The 24,181-nt window shown below is 34.0% G+C and overlaps 1 protein-coding gene across 1 annotated transcript; it reads left to right on the top strand.

Moving 5' to 3' along the window:
* Positions 1 to 2,998: 2,998 nt before the first annotated feature.
* Positions 2,999 to 19,454, top strand: LOC128549334 (uncharacterized). Its single transcript, XM_053525933.1, has 7 exons — positions 2,999 to 3,114; positions 5,075 to 5,188; positions 11,416 to 11,435; positions 13,070 to 13,126; positions 16,692 to 16,784; positions 17,157 to 17,287; positions 17,750 to 19,454. The coding sequence occupies exons 1-7, from the start codon at positions 2,999 to 3,001 to the stop codon at positions 18,032 to 18,034; spliced, it is 816 nt and encodes a 271-aa protein (XP_053381908.1). The 3' UTR covers positions 18,035 to 19,454.
* Positions 19,455 to 24,181: the final 4,727 nt, after the last annotated feature.

Genomic DNA, 24,181 nt, shown 5'->3' with positions numbered 1-24,181 from the left:
TCCCTGGGTCATATAACCAGTATCCTGACACTGTACTTGTTGTACAATGTCAAAGTGATTCTTGTAGAATATCTTCCCATTCCTGAACCACACAGACTTCACAAGATCTGGTGTTTTGTATTTAACCGATTGGAATGCCTGGTAATTTTGGGATGTCATGTCATCCATAATGGAAATTGCTTTCGGGAACAATGGGCGATTTCTCATTATTTTGTCTTTGGTCAGCATGGACATGAATTGAACAATAAAAGGCCTGGGCCTATCACCTGGCTTGGGCGGTTTGCCCGACATTCGATGACTAATACATATGTCCTCTCGTTTTTAGTTTATCCCTGGTATATATGAGTTGATCTTCTTGATAACGATATCGGTGGTCTGTTCCGCGTTTTCATGAACAAGTTCATCAGCTTTTCTTTTCATCAGCAGACTTTTGCGCAGCTTTTGCATACGTTTTTGCTTTTTCATCTTTTCCTGTATTTTCAGTCTCAGTATGTTTTTCATCATTTTCAGTGTCTACTTGTTCTATATTTTTATTCATGATTTGGAGGAATTATTCCTCAGGTATACCGGTGATACGTATGTTGTTGATTCGACTGCACTGTTCTTGATTATTCAGAGACTCGTAAGTTTTGCGCTCACTGTATTTCATGTCATTTCTCAGTTTCACTTGTTCAGCTTTCAATGTGCCCATGTTTTGTTGCATTTTTTTCATATCTGTCTTTAATTGCTCGTTCTCTTTTTACTTATCAAAATTTTCTTTCTCTAAGATCTCTGTGCGTTTTATCACTGAATCCAGCAGCTCATTTCCATTTGTTTGATGTTGTCTTTGATTAGTGTTTTTAATGTTGGATCATTTTTGTCATAACGTTCGTCTGTTTTTCATTTATTTCTTTCAACTGTTTGTATATATCTTTCATTGCATTGTCTTCTTGTTTCAATTCATTTTGATGTGTGTTTTGTTTCTTCTGTGGTTGCTTTGTAGGTGTTGCATTCATACTGGTGTCAGACTCACTCCAACTATTCAGTTCAAGTAATAAATAGAGGATATTACATGAGCGTCTTTTAATATTGAATTTATTAAACGAGTTGAATAAAATGATGACGAGAATTTTATCGATTTTATTCAATGTGTTTAATAAATTCAATGTGGAAAGTCGCAAATGTTATATTCTTTTTATCACATTAGATTTTCCTATCGAAACATAAAAAGAATCTACTTCCTTTTACTATATAAACAAGTCAATTTGACCAACGTCTTTTATACTATAAACGACGTCAACGTCAAAGCTTTATTACACTGGTGTATTGTCATTTTTATTTAATGGCTTATTACACTCCCGCGACGTCAAACATGTGATAAAACGTGTTATCGTCTGATGGCCCTTTCTCGCTTCCGTAGAATCAACATTTATTACACGAAAAAAATATTTCTGAAATGTCTAGGTTGCAGCTTTCAAATAAGGAAATATCTGACATCCGATGCATATATATATACTGACACTTTTAGACAACAACAAAAAGGACCTTTTGAACGATTACACGAATTTCCAAAAATCACCATATAACCTTGCTCGGTTACAGACCCCTGTGGGATTTTTGTTTGAGTGCAAATATTTTTCGTAGATGATAAGCTGACATGTCGTTCTAAGCCCGGGTATTTACAAATCGTTAAAAACTGCTGAAAATTTACTCCCCATTAGCAAAACGCATACATTTAGACGGGGTAATCCCTGCGCGTGAACCCTGATTACAGACCAATGAAAATTCATTTTCATTTTATTTACTTCCGGAAAACAAGTTTAAGATCATCTTACGTTATTTTCCGTGTTGTCAATGGCGAGATTGTATAAATAATGTGCCGGCCGTCCTAAGTATACGGTGTTATGCAAATGTCACAACAATACAGTAAGATGCTTACTTACGGTCGTCATTCGTTTCTATTCTTCAAGATTTTATAAGTATTTTCTAATTGCTTTGGTTAAACTAAATCAACACAAATTTAAAGGAAATAATAACTAATTATTAATATTAAAGTTGTTATATAATTTTTCCTTAAAGATAGGACAATTATACGAATGTGAAAGATCCCATTTCATTTTTATGCCCTTTTTTACATTTACGGTATCGTTAATCAGGCTAAACATGCGAGGTTGATAAGATATTCTTTGAATTATCGGAATAGCGGTACAGACAGCTAACAAAAGGCAGTGCCACCAGAACAATTTATTCACATCATTCCCAACAATTAATTTAATAAATATTGGGATTTTTATATATACAATCGATAATGTCATAGACTGCTTCTACTTATAAATATTAATTCTCGACATGTAAACATATTGATTAAGTCGCACCCGTGCAAGTTTCAAAATTCCCACCTCCGAAACAAAGATGGCGGCTTTATATATAACATATATAGAGAAAATGATGACGTCACACTCCTCGAGGATAGGCACATTACTACTGTTTGAGATATAGTATTTCGATTCTAACACGTTATCAATGATAATTATGTACGTCCTTGACGATATCTATCAAAGATGTGCCTGTTTTCTGTTCATTCCTTTTCCAGCGCGCCGCTATGCCATCTGAAGCTATGACTTAATAATTGTGGCGTCAGAAAAATAAATTGTTGATTAAAAATGCAGTTTGCAGTCTTCTTTGTTTAATAGGAGAACAAATCGGGTCGAGTTATAATGTTTTATTAACTATGCATAAAAGTTCACGAAACCCTTCATCCCCCCACCCCAACCCTCAAATAAAAAAAATCAAAGCTTAAATAGCTGTGCATTTATCTCTGTATGCCAGACGTTTGCACCAAAAGTGGTTTTATAACCAATAGTGGAGTCAGCAACCTTGATATCTCTAATATTGGCCTTGCTATAAACCCAAGGTCTCAGGCCGAAGACTTCAACGATATACCAAGGATTTATCAAAGTGTCATTTAGAAAATAGCTGAATAAAAACCTATCCTACAATAATCTAACTTACATGGAACATGTACTCAGAGTTTATAGTCTCACAGACGTTTGTGATGACGCGTCATGAGAAAAAGAGTTGTGCAAGACCTGGCGTTGGTTCAGTGAATGCTGATATAATGGTGCATGGGCTTGGGTGAAAGTAATTGTGCATATTGTTGGATATAGATGGCAGACTTTTGGTCAAATTTATATCTTTACAGCACAACTTGCATTAAGAAACTACTAATGAAGAGCCCGCCCGCTTACATATAGCTCAATATGATCTCGGGATCGTGCGTTCAAGCCCTGGGCGGGGCGTGTGTTATCCATGACGATTTGTTAAAAGACACTGTGTATGAAATAATTTGTCCTCCACCTCTGATTCATGTGGGGAAGTTGGCAGTTACTTGCGGAGAGCAGGTTTGTACTGGTACAGAATCAAGGAACACTGGTAAGGTTAACTGCCCGCCATTACATAACTGAACTACTGTTGAAAAACGGCGTTGAACCCAATACAACTATTCAAACAAACTACCACTATCGAAAGAAAGGGCTAAAAAGTAATCTCTAATCACGAGTGGTCTCTTAATACAACAAAATGTGTTCTTATTCAACATTAAAAGGTCTTTTTCAACATAGAAAGGTCTTTTAATTATGATCCCTCGAGCAAGTTTGACTTGCTCAGAGTTTCTAGCTACATAGATTGCGTCCCAATTTTGTGTAAAGACACTAATTCAATTAGCACTAGAGAAATTAATAAGAATTTTTAATGGACAGCGGATTTTGAAACTAATGCAAGACTAGCGGTCATTACTGCAACCATGTCAGAATCATGAAAAACTAACTTATGATATATTATCATGTACAATTATCATGTACAACGAACACAATACTAAAATGAGGTTGTTAGTTTCTGTGAATTGTAAATATATCGATTCATTTGAAAAACTGTTTGGACTACTCTTATTATAAAACATTTAGTTTTGAATTTTATTATATGAAGTAGCTTGTACAAATACAGACAGAAGTTGTGTTCGGCGACCTTAATTCTACGCGTCAATAGTTTTTGTGTCATAATTATGATAATATCAGTATATTAATAGGAATTACAGTTGCCAACGTAGTGGACGTAATTTAAAGCGATTTAAGCGATATATATTCGCATTTGTCATGTTCATTGTCGCATACGTACAGTGCTGAAAAACTAATAGGAGTATTGAGAAGGTAATTCTGTTGAAATATAGTTGAAATAAATAGCCGCAAGGACACAAAAATACATACTGCTGCTTAACATTTTAGGTATTTTTATTTTGCCGTTAACAGCTTTGTTTCGCTTCAAAGTATTTTGCGGAGATTTACATGAATTCTTAAAATATAGCCACAAGGACACAAAAATATATACTGCTGCATTAACATTTTAGGTATTATTTTATTTTGTTTCGCTCCAAAGTATTTTGCGGAGATCTACATGAATTCTTAAAATATATCTGAAAATTTTACATGCATTTGAACGCTCTATTCATGAGATAATTTGTTCCTTTTGATAAATAACAAAATGTACAAATGTTTGTAGTTATTCAAGTGTTTCTAAAAGGACACCTTTTGACAGCTTCTCTCTTATTTCCTCAACAATAGTTTGAGTTACGTCTAACCTCGTGCTATAAAAGAATACAGTCAGTTGCAGATAATTCGGGACAGGTGGGTAAGTCTCAATGTCGAAATAGTATAAATGGTAATGGTGAAAATACGAAACGCTATTACCCCTGACACGTCTTTAAAGTTCTATTTAGAGCGACAGGTAACTTGTAGGAAAACCATGTTATAATTTTCTTTAAAATGTAATAGGTAGATTATGTAGGGATAAAAATGACTTTATTGTTACATTACAAGCGGAAACTTGAACAAAGTGATTTGAAGTAGTTTCTGTGAATTGTAAATGTATCGATGCATTTGAAAAACTGTTTGGACTACTCTTATTATTAAACATTAATTTTAGTTTTGAATTTCATTATATGAAGTAGCTTGTACAAATACAGACAGAAGTTGTATTCGGCGATATTGATTCTACGCGTCAATAGTTTTCGTGTCATATGATAATATCAGTATATTAATAGGAATTACAATTGCCAACGTAGTGGACGTAATTTAAAGCGATTTAAGCGATATATATTCGCATTTGTCGTGTTCATTGTGTACAGTGCTGAAAAACTAATAGGAGTATTGAGAAGGTAATTCTGTTGAAATATAGTTGAAATAAATAGCCACAAGGACACAAAAATATATACTGCTGCTTAACATTTTAGGTATTTTTATTTTGCCGTTAACAGCTTTGTTTCGCTTCAAAGTATTTTGCGGAGATTTACATGAATTCTTAAAATACATCTGAAAATCTTACATGCATTTGAACGCTCTATTCATGAGATAGTTTGTTCCTTTTAATAAATAACAAAATGTACAACTGTTTTTAGTTATTCAAATGTTTCTTAAAGGACACGTTTTGACAGCTTCTCTATTATTTCCTCAATAATACTTTGATTTACGTCTAACCTCATGCTATAAAAGAATACAGACGCATCAGTCACTTGCAGATAATTCGGGACAGGTGAGTAAGTCTCCATGTCGAAATGGCATAAATGGTATTGGCAAAAATACGAAACGCTATTACCCCTGACACGTCTTTAAAGTTCTATTTTGAGCGACAGATAACTTGTAGGAAAACCATGTTATAATTTTATTTAAACTATAATAGGTAGATTATGTAAGGGATAAAAATAACTTTATTGTTACATTATAAGCGGAAACTTGAACAAAGTGATTTGAAATAGTCAGCTGTCTTAAATAATGTTAACCATTCGGTAAAGGATTTATATTTAATTGAACTTTAAAAAAATGTTTAAGACTTCTAACATATATCTGGCCTAACAGATTTGTTACAAAGACGGGTTGTCCATTACTTATCATTAACATGAATATTACCTTAGTACAAAGGGGCCAACCATTTTAACTTCTGTGGGGATTGTGAAAGGTAAGAGACTGGCTTTTATCTTGGGATCAGATGTTCTTTTTAGACATATTTTTTCATAACTTGAAGATCAGAATTTGCCGTTAAGGGAAAGGGACCGACCATGTGAACTTCTAGGGACGGTAGGACGACAGTTTTGGTTGGCGGCGTTGGGTAGATGCTTGGATTCCTCTCTGAGCCATTATATTCTAATTTTGCTTTTTGTGAAAGTCACAATGGTTTTTTCAGAATAATCCAAAGATAAGTGGTTTTTTTTTCGGTTTTTTTTCAAACTATTTGTTTTATTCTTTTCTTATTAACTAATTAATAAGCAGATAAAGTCCACGTATTGTATTGAGTACATAGGAAATAGCTAGATGCAAGCTTCTTGGATCAAGTATTTGAATAAGAAGCAGATTGGCCGTAATTATAGGTTCTACATTTTAGTACTGTCACACGCTGCTTTGAACAAAATAGATTGATTAAAAATTTGATATATATGTAAATTGTACGAACGATACCTCAAAAATAAATTTAAGGGACAAATCAGGGGGTGTAGGTGCATGTTACCCCTGATAAAGTTTGAATGGTAGAATAATTTTGGTGTATTTTGAGGTATCTTTGGATGTATAATCTCTCATATTTTTGGAATTAATAATGCAAAAAAAATCATACTTTTGGAAATCATGCGCATACCCGAGTCTTTTGACCTAATAGGTAATTATGCTTATAGGTATTCTATACACATCTTTTTGACTTATCTGATGTAAATTTAAGCAAACATGTCTGATAAAGTTCAAAAATATTTTTAAACAGTTTTTCGGTAAAAGGTCATAACAATCTAGACCTAATGTAAGGTAAAAATAGTCTGATGGTTAGAGAAAAGGAAACGAAGCAAAATATCTCGTACAACTAATAGACAATGAATATGTTGTCTGGTCTTCCTGGAGTTCAGCTAAAAATACTACTTTTGGTAACAGGTTTGCAAGCGTAGCGAGCAAACAACTTCTCTTAAAATGCTCTTTCGGCCTTAAAAATGTATGCTTGTTGGTTAATTAGTATGTATGTATGTATGTATGTATGTATGTCTGCATACCTATCTGTAGGAGGTGGGGTATCTATGGTGAGGTGGCTGTGGGAGAGGTAACCTCATCCTTCAAAAATTTGGTCTTCTGCATTACTGAGTTTTAAGAGAAAAAACATTTTGTCATAAACTGAAGTTTCTCAGGTATCTTGCATTTTCATTACATGTAGAAAAGTTTGTATTTTAATGGTGACTTTTATCATAAAGATTGAAAAAGTTATATAGATATTGTGATTTACTTTTGTGGTCTGTGTTCTCAATAAAATGATCATATTTAGAAAGTGTTATAACATTTTGTATGAGTTGTCAAATGCCGAATCCTGACTTCTAAGAGGATTTCAACACTGAAAATATAGTTGTCGTCATCTAGATTAAAGTAAAATAATGGCAAAAAAAAAGATAGTGCTGATATATTGAATTTATGAGTATAAAATAATGCAATAAAAATACACCATAGAGTTAAGGTATGAAAACATGTCGTTTCTTTCGAGTGAAGATGTTGTATAAGTTGTTGTTATATGCATTTCAATAATTCTTAATAAATAATACATTTTAATACAAAATTCCTGGAATTAGTACCAAGTTTTATATGCATTTCAATAATTCTATATGTACGCATTTAATACCACCTTTTCGACAAATTTAAATAAATAATACATTTTGATACAAAACTCCTGGAATTAGTACCATTTTAGTTTTATATGCATTTCAATAAATATCTCTACATACGCATTTAATGCCACCTTTTCGACAAATTTGAATAAATAATACATTTTAATACAAAACTCCTCGAATTAGTACCATTTTAGTTTTATATGCATTTCAATAATTCTGTACGTACGCATTTAATGCCACCTTTTCGACAAATTTGAATAAATAATACATCTTATTTAAAAAAATCCTGAAATTAGTAACAAGTTTTATCTAATATACCGTATCAAATTAAATGATTTTTAATATTAGAAGTAGTGCTAGTTGAAGTTCAAAATTTAAAGTATATAGGATGTATGCATCTGTGTGCATATTTTAGGCAGCTGCTTCAGTAATGTAAGGTACATGTATTTATTGAAACACTTATTATTTAATATTCTATATACAAGTACTTAATACGGCGCATTTCGCAAATGACTTTGAGTTACGGGTTCATCTAAATGCATGATATAGGTCAGAGTGAACTGGTATTGTTGTCAATTCATTATTTAAAACCTAGTACAAACGTACCTTGTAAACTTTTCTTTTGTAACAGGACCAAAGACAAGCGACTTAGAAGATGGACATAAACAAGCTTTTATTTGCCGTTGTGCTATTCTGTGTCTTGAATGAAGGTATTTGTACGAGGGCAGTTAAAGAATAACGTAGACTTTGTCAATGTCATTTATGAGCTTTACTGTGTTGAAATGATGATACAAATATACACCATTACTTGCAGTCTAAATTAGACGTGAGTACGACAGTATTGCAATATATTACGTCTCCTCGAAAATAATCACTTACTCGGACTCGGCGCACTGTGTTTGTTTTTAACGCCGTTAACGACGCGAATGATCGTCTATTGCGTTACATCTTTTTTTCTTTTCAAAGTCCTCGCCGTTGTACTTAAAACATTTCTGATGCTGGTGTATCCAATGTTGGAAGACATCACGTTACCATAGCTGGTACTGGGCACTGATGTTCTTTGTTTCGGTCCGTAGCTCGTACAGAAACTTAAGTTTCTGTCCTGGTTGCAGCTCTTTGGAGTGAAAGTAGTGAAGTGGAACATCGGGTCGTATTTTCCGGAGTGTGTGAGTTAAATGGCGTATGACCTGTAGAAACTGCGTGAATCAGATATAATGATGAAAACTATTATATTTATTATTAGTTTAATTATAAATCTTTTGTCATTTCCTATATTTTATTCTTTGAGTGTTACCCTCGACCTATTATGACCTAGACACTTTTAGAAACTGCATTCAATGGGCCATAACTTGAACATAAATAGGTATGTGTCACGCTGTCAATGAAACCAAAGATGACATTTCATTGATAAAAAAATTTCATCGTCGTATCTCGTACTAACGACCCATTTTGGTCAGTTTCAGAAATGTCTACCTAAGTTAAGAGGTAATATTTTTTGTTAGTTTTAACGTCGCACCGACACAATTATAGATCATATGGCGGCATTCCAGCTTTGATAGAGGAGGAAGACCCCGGGTGCCCCTCCAAGCATTATTTTATCACGGGCAAGTGATTTATTTGCTACTTGCAACCTTGTAGGGTTGCATATTATGTGCAACTGCATACAAAAAATATAAAGTAGGGAAAAGATCGTATGTAATAGTAGACTTGTCACTTAAACGATTGTAAAAAGGTGTATATATGTAAATTAAATTTCTTGAATAACTTTATCTCATTAAATGTTTGACAAATTGTACTGTCAATATTTAAAATCTTTAGCTCTGAGAGTGCAGTATAGCTCGGAACAGTTTCAGTGAGAAATTTTCAAAACAAAATAGAACAGTTCTTTTTTCAGTCTTCTTTCAAGTACTGTTTTTCTCTTAGGACCTTTTCTTTCTAGAACCTCTAATTGTTTTCATTACTTGTGATAAACAATGACATAGACATCATCAGTTGTTCAGTTAGGAAACAATAAAATGTCCAAGCATTTAAATCAAACATCTCAGACACGTTGCGCACAGAGAGTCTTGGTTTTAATCCAAAACGTCATGGATTGGCGGTGACGTCAGATCATTGAATCGGGGTTTTCTGCCTCCTCTTTTAGCTGCAAATATTCTACCACTTGAAGCCCAGGACACAGGTAACAAAACTGTTTCTTTGCGTCTGCGCGTAATTATAAATTTCATCTGACGTTTTAGCCAAATATTTGCAGAACTTAATAACTGCTCAATTTTCCGACGACGACATACCGTGCGCAACAACGCCCAGTTTAAACGTTTTCTTCGCCTACAACGTCCAGATAACTACATAAAATTCGGTGCACGTCACCCGTATATCGGACTTTACTCTAGCGTAATCACGGGCATCTATGACAACATTAGTATTGGAAAGATAAAAGTTGCCAGTCAAGCGTAACCATGGCAACATTGTATACGCTCTCCTATCAGCAAAACAAAAGGTCCAAATAGCGAGATGATTGCAAATAACAATCATATACTTTCCATCATTCTGAAAATAGATAGAGGAATTTGACAGCAAAAGTCTACGTTATTTCTTGAAATCAATAAGAAACAAATCAGAAATTATTTATCATATATCAATAAGTACCATACATATATATTTCGAATTACAGGAGTTATATTTATTTAGTATTAAGTTGAAAATATAAATTTTTCAGGGAGTCCATGAAATGTATATATAAATTACTACTTACTAGAAATGAAGAAAAAATCTTATGTTAACATATATTGGCAGCATCGATATCATCGATATCAAAGTAATAAAATATTGTTGTTGTTGTTGTTGTATTTTTTGTTTTGTTTTTTTCTTTTTTTTAATATCTATATTGCTATCTTTCCAGATCGTTTTTGCATTGTAATGCATATTGAAAAAAAAGAATGTTTGATAGTTCTAGAACGCAAACTTTTCATATTTCAAATACATAATTTATATCAAAAAGAATAGGTTTAGCGTATTGGTGGGGGGCTCCAGCAGAAGAAGCAGCAACGGATCTAGTATGTTAAATATATTTGATATTCTATCAAGCCATGAGGCTGTCATGATCCTTCTACCAAGTCTTATGCTATGATTCTTCTGCCAAGTTACAAGCCATGTGCACCTACCTCCTTCAAAGCCATATTCTACGATAGCTCTACCAAACGACTGGCTATGAGGCCTAACCAAGCCATATGCCATGTTACTCTTTCTTAGCAAAATACTAAGGAACATGCTATGCTACATCTACCGTGCCATATTACATCTTGCTAATACCAAACTATATGTTATGGTGCTCCCATCAGTACTTATAGCATAATGCCTCTACCAAGTGATGCATGATACATGGTGCCTCATAATATTATAGTGTACCTATCAAGCTCGATGCGATGGAGCTCATGTAAAGGAATGTCATATATCTGGCCTTACCAGGAGATATGTCATTTCTATATGCTAAAATATAATACAATTGTATGTAGATTTCTTACCAAGCTATATGCAATGATACTTCTACCAAGCAATATTGTGCTCCTATTAAGCCAACGTGATATGGTGCAACATACAAGCCATATGCTTTTTTACTTTAATGCGTCATTTGTTATGCTGCGACAATCCATCCACATTCTATGAATGCATTATAGTTCAGTTAACTAGTTAACGAACAAATATTCTTCAAATTGTAAGTCCTATTCCATATAATATTTTGTTTTAATACTTTTTAGGATCAAGCCTGCGACACAAGGTATGCTGGGGTAAGAATGTAATAATATTTTATTGATACACGCGCACACATAAGTATTGTAAGTTTTGTTGCTACATCACTACTTGAAATAGAATAGTAGAAGAAGGAATTATACACCTTGGTTAGAAAACTATTGAAACGTTTTAAATTATACAAAAAGATCATAATTGCGCTCTAAAGATGTCACAGAAGAAGTAGCCTACACTTACTCGAAGTGATAACTGTCTCACGTACTGAAATTGTTACAAGCAATGTCACATGCAGGTACCTATAATGGTTATATAACTAGCATAGGCCATCGATAGTGATATCAAATATTGTAAACACTCAAGGCCACAACCGAGAGTTTTACTATTTTTCGAAGGTTGACGCTCTGCTATACCACCCGAACAGGCCTGTGTTAGTTGTTTAATCATATCAAAATTCACATCCCCAGATACTTGCCAAACGGAAAAGTTAGTATAATACGAATCTTCAATAGCAACGTCGTTTCTTTTCTCGAAACATGGTATAATACTTCAAGAGAAAGAACTCATTATTTTGAGAAAGAGAGATCATAAGCGTCATAACCGACTGTGATCGGTCATTTGGAATGCTTCTCTGCACTTGGTGTTTTGGAAATGCAATCATTACACATTGATCGAAATGTAGTATTCAAAATTAATCCCTGTTGATCTTTGGAAATTTACATTGAGTGTTTACTAAAGGTATATTAACAGAAAAATGATCACTTGATTCAACTCTTTATTTCCAAGTGGACGCAGTAATCAACCATCAAAACCCGATCGTAAGTTTAATATTTTTTAAAGTGACTTGTTGGGTTAATTAAAAAGACGACGTCTTAACGTTTGTTAAATATTATAACGTCTCAATGTCAGAGGTTCATTTTATTTTTGTCAGCCAAGAAAGCAAAATGTTCAAGGTCAGATGTGAAAGGGTACTTATAGCTTTGATTCAAAGACAGCTCTTATTCTCCCAGTTGATTACTTACAACCGTATTTGCCTTTTCTGAAGATCTTGGCAATATTAAGAGTGTATACTATTACTTTACCTGAAGTACAGCTCGACTACAAGATAGGTCCATTTTAATGCCACATTTTGCGTTTCAAAATCAAAATTCCTGAAATACTTTTAAACACTACCTGACAAAATATTCCGAAACCAACCACCACAATATTGTGTTTTATGTATCCGTTTCCTCATCAGACTGGACTACTTTTTTCCTTCTAAAACAAAACACCAAATGGAAACAAAATTCAAAAAAAAAAAAATCTTAGCATTGATTATTTATCAAAGGGTATGCCTCTGATCTAAAGCGTACTTCCTAAAATGAAACTATATGTAATTACATTTTACGAGAAGTAAATTCTGAAGATCAAATATACTTCAATGAATGGTGCACTGAAAATATACCAAATGTCTTACCAAAATAAAAGTATATACATGATTTAACATTAATGCATCTGATCTGGAGAAACAATTTAAAAAAGAAACAGTCAATGTATGAACCTTGGCAATTTGACATCTACACGTAAATTTATTATTCACTTGTATTATTCTTTGTCTTAAAAATAGTGAAACATAACTTTTTTTAGATTATTCATTCAACTTAACAATACTATATTATACTTCAGTTCAAGCCAAGCCAGACACTGTACCAGAGAGGAAACCAGCATTGGAACCCGAAACAGGTAACAACTATATACATGCAGTATGTTTCTTAAACGAAGGCATGAAAATTCGTACTGTACAGGTGAATTTGTTACTGTATACACCTTATTGTGTTTGACTATAATATTAATACAACAGTGTTATTGAACTGAAATGCAGCTTGTTAACTAAAGATTTATATGTCACGGTACGAATTTAGTCACATGGGGAACAGTCGGTCAGAATAAGGTCAGTCAGTACAGCCATCACCCTTTAAGCGAGGGGTCCGCATTGACTGCAGTTATATCACCCTTTGATGTTGGACCGTGGCATTCGTGCTTGGTCAGTCTTACAACGCTTGAAATAGTGTGAATCTCCCGAATTCGTGGACGAATCTCTAATATGTTGAGATGTCAGCTCAGTCGGTAGAACACAAGCCCAGCAACTTGGCAGCAAGCCCCTGATGGACTGACTCACCATGTGACATTGATAATTATATGTGCGAGGCAGTCGGTTAACTTAGTCGAGTCGCTCTGTAAGGAAGTGTCTCGGGTTCGAGCCAATACCGAACCAAATGCACATTTTTCTCACTTTGTGACATGTAAAATATAGTTTTCCTGATTATCTGTATTTTGTATCTGTATTTGATATTCTTTTGTTAACTCCGCCTAACGTCAGGGTGGCGAATCACGTGATCGTTGTACGTCATATCGCTATTCCGCAAAGAAGAAATTATCAACAAAAGTCGTCGATTCAAATCTTCAAATCAATGTAAGATTTTTTTTCTCAACCAATTTCTATGAAATATGTTGCTTGCAAAGGAGAAAACAGTATACTATCTCCCATGTTAATGGTTTCCTTCTAGACCGTCTCTAAATATACAAACACCCTGGAAAACCTTTTCTACTCGGCCCGATCGCATTGGCTTATCCACCAAGAAAATGTTATTTTTGACATGTATCTTATACAAATTCTGTTCAAGTGGTCATGTATTCGCATAAAAAACTTCCAAAGTTTTCTAATTACTCGAAATAAACATATTTAATACGAAATCAGAGTATCAGTGAAAAGGAAAACGTGTGTTTTGTGAATATGCTAATCCACCAAGAAAACAATTTTACGCTAATCCACCAAGTCAGCTACCATAATCGTTCATTTTGACTTGCAAAGCGGTTTTGCTATTTACAGAAATGAGTTTTTAAAATGGAGAGATACAAAATGTAAAAACAGAGATAAATATTTCAAGGATATATTGATATATATTCGTTTAAAACATACGTCGTATAAAACATTAGTTACATGTACTAACAGCTACTCGAGATAAGGAACTTAAATGTTTGTACGCAGCATTACACACAGGGCATCTTTTCCTTTTTTCTTCTTGATGTGTTGCCATATGAGACTTCAGCCCAGAGTACTTGCTTGCCTTCAGTCCACAAATGTCACATGAATATTTCTGGTCTTTTTTTCCCATTTCTTTCGTGTTCATTTATGCCCGATTGTGTAGAAAATTCTATGTGGCATGTGGTACAAACAAACTGTTTGTTTTCTCCGTGAACGCTGCACCTGTAATAGAATAAGTGAGACACTCAGTAAAAGAATCATATGCGCTGAATTACCTGGATTAATTATTTCCTGATACTACTCTCTATAAAATACATAAAGAAGGCTACACGAGCGCAATCATTTTCAGGAACGGAAGTAGCTGGTTCGTATCTCAATGTGACAGTTGTATGTGTAACTGCGCCCTCTTCTATATATTCATTTGGGCTCGGTTACGCATAAAACTGACGTTATTAGGATAGAAACCAGCCACCCATTTCCATTCCCGTAATTCATGGCGTCCGTTTAACTGTCTATAATATATAAAATAATCTGTCCTTGGCAATCGAGTACCTATTTTCTATACGAGAGATACTGAAAAAAATGTTACAAGCCTCTAAATTTTTCAAAGTTGAACCCCTACGTACATGGATGATGGATGACTATTGTGTCTATGGAACCCATGATTACAATACTTATTGCGTGACAATTTTCGCCAGAGCCATACTTTTACGTGCAAAGAAACAAGATTTCTAACACGACCCGCAACATTTCCTATATAAACAAGCGCGTCCAATTGTCGTCCGTTTTTTTTTTTTTTTTTTTTTTGACGTTACAATGAAATGATGCAATACGTTAAACATAGTTCGGATTTTGTCGTGTTAGAGTCGAAATAATAAATATGTTTCTATATTTTATCGACGATTAATATATGGGCGGTCGTTTGGATGCGAGTAATAAATCACTCGTGCTATGCACTCGTTATTCAATTAATACGCATCCAAAGTCCCGCCCATATATTATTCACCTGATAAAATATAGAGACATATTTTTATTTCCTAAGTATATTTCATTCCTATCAAGGTCCGAGGCCCATCCTGCATGCTGGATGGTGTGGTATATTTCAACACTAGCGGACATGTACATGTATGAAAAATTGATACATTTATGTGTAAGCTATATATCGAACACGAAATATTGTTATTTAACTCTATATAATAGGTTTGAATCCCCCCCGTGAGACTTGACATTTGATTTAGTCAGCTCAGTGCTGTACATCGTATGCTCTCAGGTTTTATAAAGTTATATAAAATTCGATTTATAACTGTATAAGATATAGCCAGGATTCGTAGTTTACAAACTGAAGGACAATAGCAACAAAGCATACCAATAGTTGCCAAACAGATCGATCACTAATATGTCTACGAATTGTACTAGTGTAAACATGCTTATTACCTGTGTCGTCGTAGAATTTGGCGAGAAGCGAATGAATTTCCACAACAATGGAACGGCAAAGTACCAGCATGCTCTTTCTCATGGGTATAAAGATTTCTTTTTTACTTAAAACTTCTTCCACAAGTTCCACAGAGGTTAGCTAAATCACCCGTTTCTGGATCGGCCATGCTCCTGAAAAAAATGACTTGATTGTTTTCTTTATGGATTAGCATATTCACAAAATACACGTTTTCCTTTTCACTGATACTCGTATTAAATATGTTTCATTCGGGTAAATAGAAAACGTTGGAAGTTTTCTTTGCGAATACATGACCACTGGAACAGGATTTTTATAAAATACATGTCAAAAATAACATTTTCTTGGTGGATAAGCCAATGCGATCAAGCCGAGTAGAAAAGGTTTTCCAGGGTGTTTGTATATTTAACGACGGTCTAGAAGGAAACCATTAACTTGTGAGATAGAATACTGTTTTCTCCTTCGCATGCAACATATTTCATAGAAATTGGTTGAGGAATAAAAAACTTACATTGATTTGAAGATTTGAATCGACGACTTTTGTTGATAATTTCTTCTTTGCGGAATAGCGATATGACGTACAACGATCACGTGATTCGCCACCCTGACGTCGAAAGATACTTTTTTTCAGAATTTAGAAAGTACAGTTATTTACAAATAACTGTAAGTACACGGGATTTCTTGAGTTCTGAAAAGTGTGTATTCATAGCATTCTACTGCGTTAGTCACGGTTAAAATTTGACATTAATTTAGCAATGAATAACATTAACTGCAGTGTTTAAAAGATGTATATTATATATATTTTTATTTAGATATGAAGAAAGTGATAGAAAAATATGAAGGGATTAGAATAAAAGCATACGATGCTCAACCAAAAAATCCAAAAGTTCATGACACGACCATAGGTAAGAATACAAATTACCTCCCTTGTCATTTTGACACACAGAGTGAACTCTCTTTGCTCATTCAATATTTACAGTACTGCAATATTTAGACTCATACGATGAATTTAATTTCTAAACTGTAACAATTCCAGTAGTTAATCTGCGGTATTTAGGTACTCTGTTAACTTTGAAAAACTGCATTTTAAACAGTTTTGCAAGATATCCTTAAATCATTGTAATGTTATATCTCTAATCTGGGTACTGAAATATACGTTTACATACTAATGGACCATTTTACATAACAATGCAATATTCAACCTGTTGAGACAATGTCATGCAAATTCGTAGTCCATAAATGGAATAGAAATAAACATGAAAAGTAAAAATTTTCAGGAATAGGGTTTAATTTAAACAGAGATGGTGCCAAGGAAACGTTTGAGAAGATCGTACCTGGGGTTGATTTCAACAATGTCAAGTCGGGACAGCAAACAATAACGGAAGACCAAGCTCGTGCTCTATTCAATGTAATTAAAAATTATACATATAATATTTTACCTAATACCATTTTCAAGAAAGCAGTTATACAATGATATATGCATGTTGTTTTAACTATAATGAGAAATACTTTTATAACAGTCTTCAAGTTCAAGTGTCACATTGGCTTAATTAGTGGTGAAAGTCAGTTGAATCAATAATCAGTTGAAAGTTTTCTTACGAAAACGTTTTAGGTGTGCTATATATTAGTAGTGCAGCCGAAATTTGCAGCATCAGAAAATTCCATTCACGTTTAGAGCCACTGTTACAAACCTGTGTAAAGGAATAGTCGAGTTTCAGAAATTTAATTTACTTTCTTATCGTTTTGTATCTACTCTTGTTTTAGATTAAATAAATACTAACGCCATAACACAACATTCAAAACGCATTTATTCAAATGTCATGATATTTGGCTAACGGTATACTAATTTCTTCTTTATGTTATTTATCAGCATGACGTTGACAACATATATGAACCAAGAGCAAGAAATAAAGTGGGAAAAGATGTTTACGACAAACTGCCTTCCAATGTGAAAACGGCGGTCGTGAATGCAGTATACAGGGGAGATCTAGGACCCAAAACAACAGACTTGATCAAGCAGGGGAAATGGAATGAAGTTGGGAAGGAATATCTTGACCATAATCAATACAAGAACGCAGAAGAGCTGGGGATATCTGGTGTAAAGACAAGAATGGACTGGAACAAAAAGCAGTTTGATACCATGATAAAACCTTGATACAACAACAACAACAACAAAACAAATAAAAATATAATTTGTAACTTGAGTAGATGGGAACAAAAAACTGTTTGATACCATGATTGAACAAGAAAATCATAGTAATCACAATCACAATAATTTGATTTGAATTGTTTATATTTTTGAATTATATGAAACAAAAATAAGTGAAAGCATTGGGTCTATATATGTTGTCATAATTTTAAACCTCTGTAAACTATTGAAATCTGTTACATTAGCGGTATAACTTTCTAAGTATATACGACAAATCTAGTTTCTGTTTCAGATGTATTGGCATATCACCAAATACAATACAACTTTGGCCATTTAAAAATATACAGAAAAGGATGGCCAAGATATCACAAAATACACATTTAAGTTATTAAGAAGCAACAACATCTGCAAATATTTCCTTTCTTAACTGCATAGCATATTTGGCTGTATTTCTATAATTTATTATTGCTTGAAGATTATATTCTATTAAATTTATTCATATATGCATAGAGGATATTTGTTTGTTTCAGTGCAAGATCGAAATATACTTCGCCGAGTGAATTTCAGATACAATATTTTTAGTGGCACAGCCAAGATTGAAAATGTAAAATAAAGTGTTCACGAGTGAAACATATGTCCATCTTACATGTGAAACAAACAAATATTCTTCTTATTTCATGCATTTGCAATCTGCAACGTCTTTAACCAAATAATATCCATGCATATTTTCAACACAACGCCACGTAAATTGCGTCATGTGAAATAAAAATATTTACGCTGAAAAAATGTTTAATAGTTCTAATAGATTCCATTCTGATAGAGCCCTGTATAATGAACACAAGTAAGAAATCCAACTGAACATGTGCAGTTTTTTTAATGTGCCAACATTTTACGATAGTAAATATTGTTTGTGCAACTGTGTTGAAAAATGTGTAACTATATATCGACCTTATGACTACAGTTCATTTAGTTCCTTTGTGATTTTGAAAATGAACTTTAAATCCAATTATTTGTCATATTTTATAGACAGAATTTTTAGTAGACAACAGTTGCTTAACAAGAGGCAACAGTTTTTCAACTACCTTTACTCCTTGTCAAAACCTTAACACTTTTTTATTTGTTGTTCTTGAATATATTACTCAAAAACAAATAATGCATTGCGAAGGTCGAAGAACAACATTAAATATTAGAACTACAAGCCATTTCTAACTGATATTTACAAATGAATCTCGGCAACCGTTTATGGAATTCTTTAATCATTTACCTTCTTAAGAATTTGACCGTTCGCAGTAAAAATGCGGTATTTCACCAGTTAGGAATATAAATTTATCAAATCGAATGGTAACAAACATGCACTTTTCTATAACAACGTGTGTTCTTTCTTTTTTTCTAAAATGTTCGAATAACCAATAAATTACAAACTTGCCGCTCATTTCTTTTTTAAATCTACGATTTCTAAGCAGTATAGAAAGAGTGATTTTAATAAGCATAAACTTTTCCCTATGCTCTAACAATTTAATTGTACTAAACTTTAAATAATTATTACAAGAATTTTTAAATTAGTCGAAAACCGTTAACTTTGTATTCGGCTCAAGTGGCTCTTCTTTGATTTGGACCACACGAGGAACGTATTGAACCTAATTATTAGCAAATTATTTTGCAACAAAAATCTGTCTAAATGTCTTAACTTTTTAAACAAGAGCGCCGCCAAGCGGGGCAATATACGCCCGAAGGGTTACATCAGGATGGGAGTAAAATTTCAAGAACTTTACTGTTGAAGCCCAAAGGACAGGAACAACAAAAAGAAGAAATTCCAAAAATAAAAATTCTAAGTCCAAAAAAAAATCTTACCAGGTAAAGTTATGTCAAAATACATCTAAAAATTGGATGTACCATCCATGTTGTACCACAGAAAAGTGGTCTCGGTTTTTCCCTACTGCCAATAATAAAAATGTTTCAAAATAAGCTATTGATAGTAACCAAAAAAGGAAAGTAATTCAAAAAAAATATTGTAAGAGAACAAAAAGGGATCTGCCAAATAAAAATAAGAGCACTGCAATGCATAGCAATATACACAAAGCAAAGTCATATATGACCTTTGACCCCTAAGTGTGACCTTGACCTTGAAGCGAGTCATCGAAAACATGTGCTCTGCTCGTCGCCTCAGTGTGGTGAACATTTGTGCCAAGTTTCTTTGAAATCATTCAAGCAGTTTAAGAGTTACAGAGCGGACACAGCAAAGTCATATATGACCTTTCACTCCTTAGTGTGACCTTGACCTTGAAGCTAGTCATCCGAAACAAGCGCTCTGCACGTCGTCTCAGTGTGGTGAACATTTGTGCCAAGTTTCTTTGAAATACTTCAAGCAGTTCAAGAGTTACAGAGCGGACACGAAACACACTCATATGACCTTTGACCCCTAAGTGTGACCTTGACCTGGAAATGAGACATCCAAAACATGCGCTCTCTGCACGTCGTCTCAGTGTGGTGAACATTTGTGTCAAGTTCCTTTGAAATCCTTCAAGGGGTTCAAGAGTTACAGAGCGGACACGAAATTGCCATCGGACGGACGGACAGACGGACACCGAGACCATAACATAATACGTCCCTTCAGGCGTATAAAAATCTTTTGTGCCTTTGAAACTATTTCTTTGTCTCACCTATGGCTAACGACCTATCCGATAGTCATATGGCGACGTTCCAGCTTTGATGGTGGAGGAAGACCCCAGGTGCCCCTCCGTGCATTATTTCATCACGAGCGTGCACCTAGGTAGAACCACCGACCTTCGGTAAGCCAGCTGGATGGCTTCCTCACATGAAGAATTCAACGCCCCGAGTGAGGCCCGATTGAGGCTCGCGACTTTAACCACTCGGCCACGGAGGCCCCTATTTTATCACTATCAAATGCATTCATTGATGGGCAACAGCCACGCATGAATCTGAAAAATTGTCCTCATAATAAACTCAGGCCTCTCCAAAAGAATTCTTTAGTTTGTTTAGAATACCCCACTTCAAAAATCGTTTTGCAGTCGTACCATTGCAAGGTATCTTTGAACAACTTACATGAAATATTTGATATAGAATAGTCCCCATCCCATCTTTTAGTTTCCACTAAATACCACTAAATACCATCGTACATTATTTGTAAAAAAAACGTTTAGGTTTTTAATAACAAAAAAGCCATGTACCTCTTTGACCATGCAAGGGTAAGGCAGTGGTTCCAATTCTTTTCATATATAGATCGTCCCAGAACCACATGGGGCAAATAATCGAACCCAAATGACGCTTTTTTAAGTATACCATATGCAAAAAAAAACACAACATGTATTTCATTACTTTTACATTTTCACATAATCATGTAACCATCAATACATCATATACACTACACAGAATTCGAGGGGTGAATGCGACACAGTGCTAAGTGACATTTTTTGAAAAAATCACTTTTTTTTCATATATCAAGTGTTTATGACCTTGCCCATGTCCTGTAAAAATATCAAGATTATAGCAAGTCATTAAATGAATTTATAACAAAATGGTCAAAAAGTGCTAAGTGAAAATGATATACCATTTGAATGCGACACAGTGCTAAGTGCCTTACGTCACTTGGCGCTTTTTCGCACCGAATTATATCAAGTTTGCACTCAGTATATGTACCAAGTGACAAATATTTTTCAATAATTGTGCCATTTAGTTGGTTTCTTTTTAAGTATGATATCATTATCAGTATCTGGTATAAAGGATTATTTTTTTTTTGACAAACAGTTGATTTTTATTCTTCTTTTTTTTTTTCACTTGGTACTTTTCACAGTAATCATGTGGCTGTAAACCAAGTATTGTTTACTGTGAAAAAGTGCTAAGTGACAGAATGCATTTAAAGTTCTTCAGATGAAATTGTCTGATTTTGTTTTAATTTCAAACATTTGTCTCAAGATTTTTTATCTAAATGAGGACAGGGAAAAGTATATATTAGTGAAATATAATTATTTAAACTCAAAAAGTATTTCTATATGTACAACTGCACTAGTTCTGACTAACGTGTTGTAAATCTTTCCTCTTGGGTCAGGTGTACAAATGAAACACCCCCTGATCCAAGCAGTATACTCGGTTGCAACAGCTTAGGGATAATCTGATCCCACGATGCCTGTCAAATACAATGACCTTATTCTTATTTCAGCAGCATGTCATGTGTTTTATGTGCTGCTACCACACAAAACAAAAAGTACTTAACTACATTGTAATATATGAATACTAAGAACAATCGTGTAATTTAGCACACAACTAATGCGGAAACTGACAAATCATCATATTTTATTTTCCTTTTGTAAATTAATTATTGATATTATATACAAATGAGTTCTGCAATAAACCCTACAAAAGTACCATTTATTCATAACATACGGGTGTATTTCGGTTATGATAATTTCCCGCACAGTTATCGTTTTGAGTAAACGTATTTTATTTTACTTTCATATTTTAACGTTTTATGATATATATGATTGAATTATATCAAAAAACCTTCAAAAATACCTCTAATTAAAAAGATACAGGTGTATTTCAGTTATGGAAAGTGTATTCCGGTTTTTAGGTGGATTCCGGTTTAATGTGTGACCGATCGGCAAGTTATGACTGTTTGTACAGTTGTACAGTTCTTGTTTAATGTGAATCACAGTATACAATTGTACTGTAGCATTTTAGGTTACAAACAGTACAGTATAATACAACTTTTACATCAGTAGTGTTCAATGACATTTAACACAGTCATTACAGTAACTGCTATAATGATGAAACTGAAATGACTGCATGAAAATGGCTTTCAGCAAATTATTAGGAACACATGTATCTTATCTTATTGTTGGTTAACTGCCTTGTATAATTATAGTGATATCTGGAGAATTTCATAGAACATGTAATGAAATCTTTGGAATCAAAGTTTAATGATCTTGAAAAGGTTCAGTGTCACCTAAAGTGACTGTTGATTAATGCCAGCATGCCACAGAGAATATGATTGACAATTCCACACTGAAAATAAAGCTATATCTCTGGAAACTGTTTCATATTTGTAACCAAATAAAAACTCAAAATCATTAATATATCTTGAAGAAACATCTAAACCTAATATTAAAGTGGAATCTATGTTATACAATGACAGTCTGATTTGTAGTGTATGTTATTAGTATGCATGACCTGCACTGCAAAGAAATGGCAATGTGGCGTAGATTGACATTAACTCCTTATGTGTAAGTCACACTACACCGTATAGCGTTAACGGACGCCAAATGTATATAAAAACTGTGACAGAAAGTTATCCGGTGACGAAAGGCATTCCCCACTGCTGCTCGATGCTCTCGCGATCGGTGTACTGGGCGCATAAAACACACAATGACCGCAAGATTTACGCATATATACAGGACGAACAACGTTCAATTAACGGATATCACCGTACTAGTAACAGACTTGTACCGTGTAAAACAAAAGCGCAACGCTTGAGAAACTGACAAAACGTTCTTGTCAGTTATCGACATACGTTACATCCGTTGCATAATCCGGTAGTGGTCCGGCCGTGAATCAGGTCCACCGGACAAGAACGAATGCGAACCTGACAAGAACGGATGCGAACCAGTTAAGTTCAGAATAGGGAACGCACGAGTAACGAACAAAACGCATATCGGCGCATTGCTACCATACATCTAACGGATAACTTTGTCCGGTGGTGTACGTTCTAAATTTTGAACATGCTCAAAACCTTCCACTGGATAGAACGAATTTCGCAGAACAAAAAGGAGTGCAGGTGCCGCATGAGAAACGGAAAAGAAACGCATGCGAATGGACACAAATGGATCGAAAATTTTGTTATACGTTAAACCTCCGTTAACGCTATACGGTGTAGTGTAACTGAGACTTAAACTCTTATAATAGATTATTTAGTCGGGTTAAGTTATTTATTTATACTGTTTTGAGAGGCTAGATCTTGAAACAAGCTTTCCAACTTATATGTATATTTCTCAATAATTAAAGTATTGAAGCTTCATTGGGCAAAAAATAAATTGAAACACTGTTTTCTGTACTCAACATTAATCTAAGTACAGAATAGGAAAATGCATGATGATTTAAACATTATTTATTGTAAACAGTTTTTTTATAGGAAAAAAA

This window comes from Mercenaria mercenaria, chromosome 16 (genome assembly GCF_021730395.1).
Source record: "Mercenaria mercenaria strain notata chromosome 16, MADL_Memer_1, whole genome shotgun sequence".
Taxonomy (NCBI): Eukaryota; Metazoa; Mollusca; class Bivalvia; order Venerida; family Veneridae; genus Mercenaria; species Mercenaria mercenaria.
Note: the sequence above shows the minus strand (reverse complement) of the source record. Positions and strands in the feature narration are given on the sequence as shown.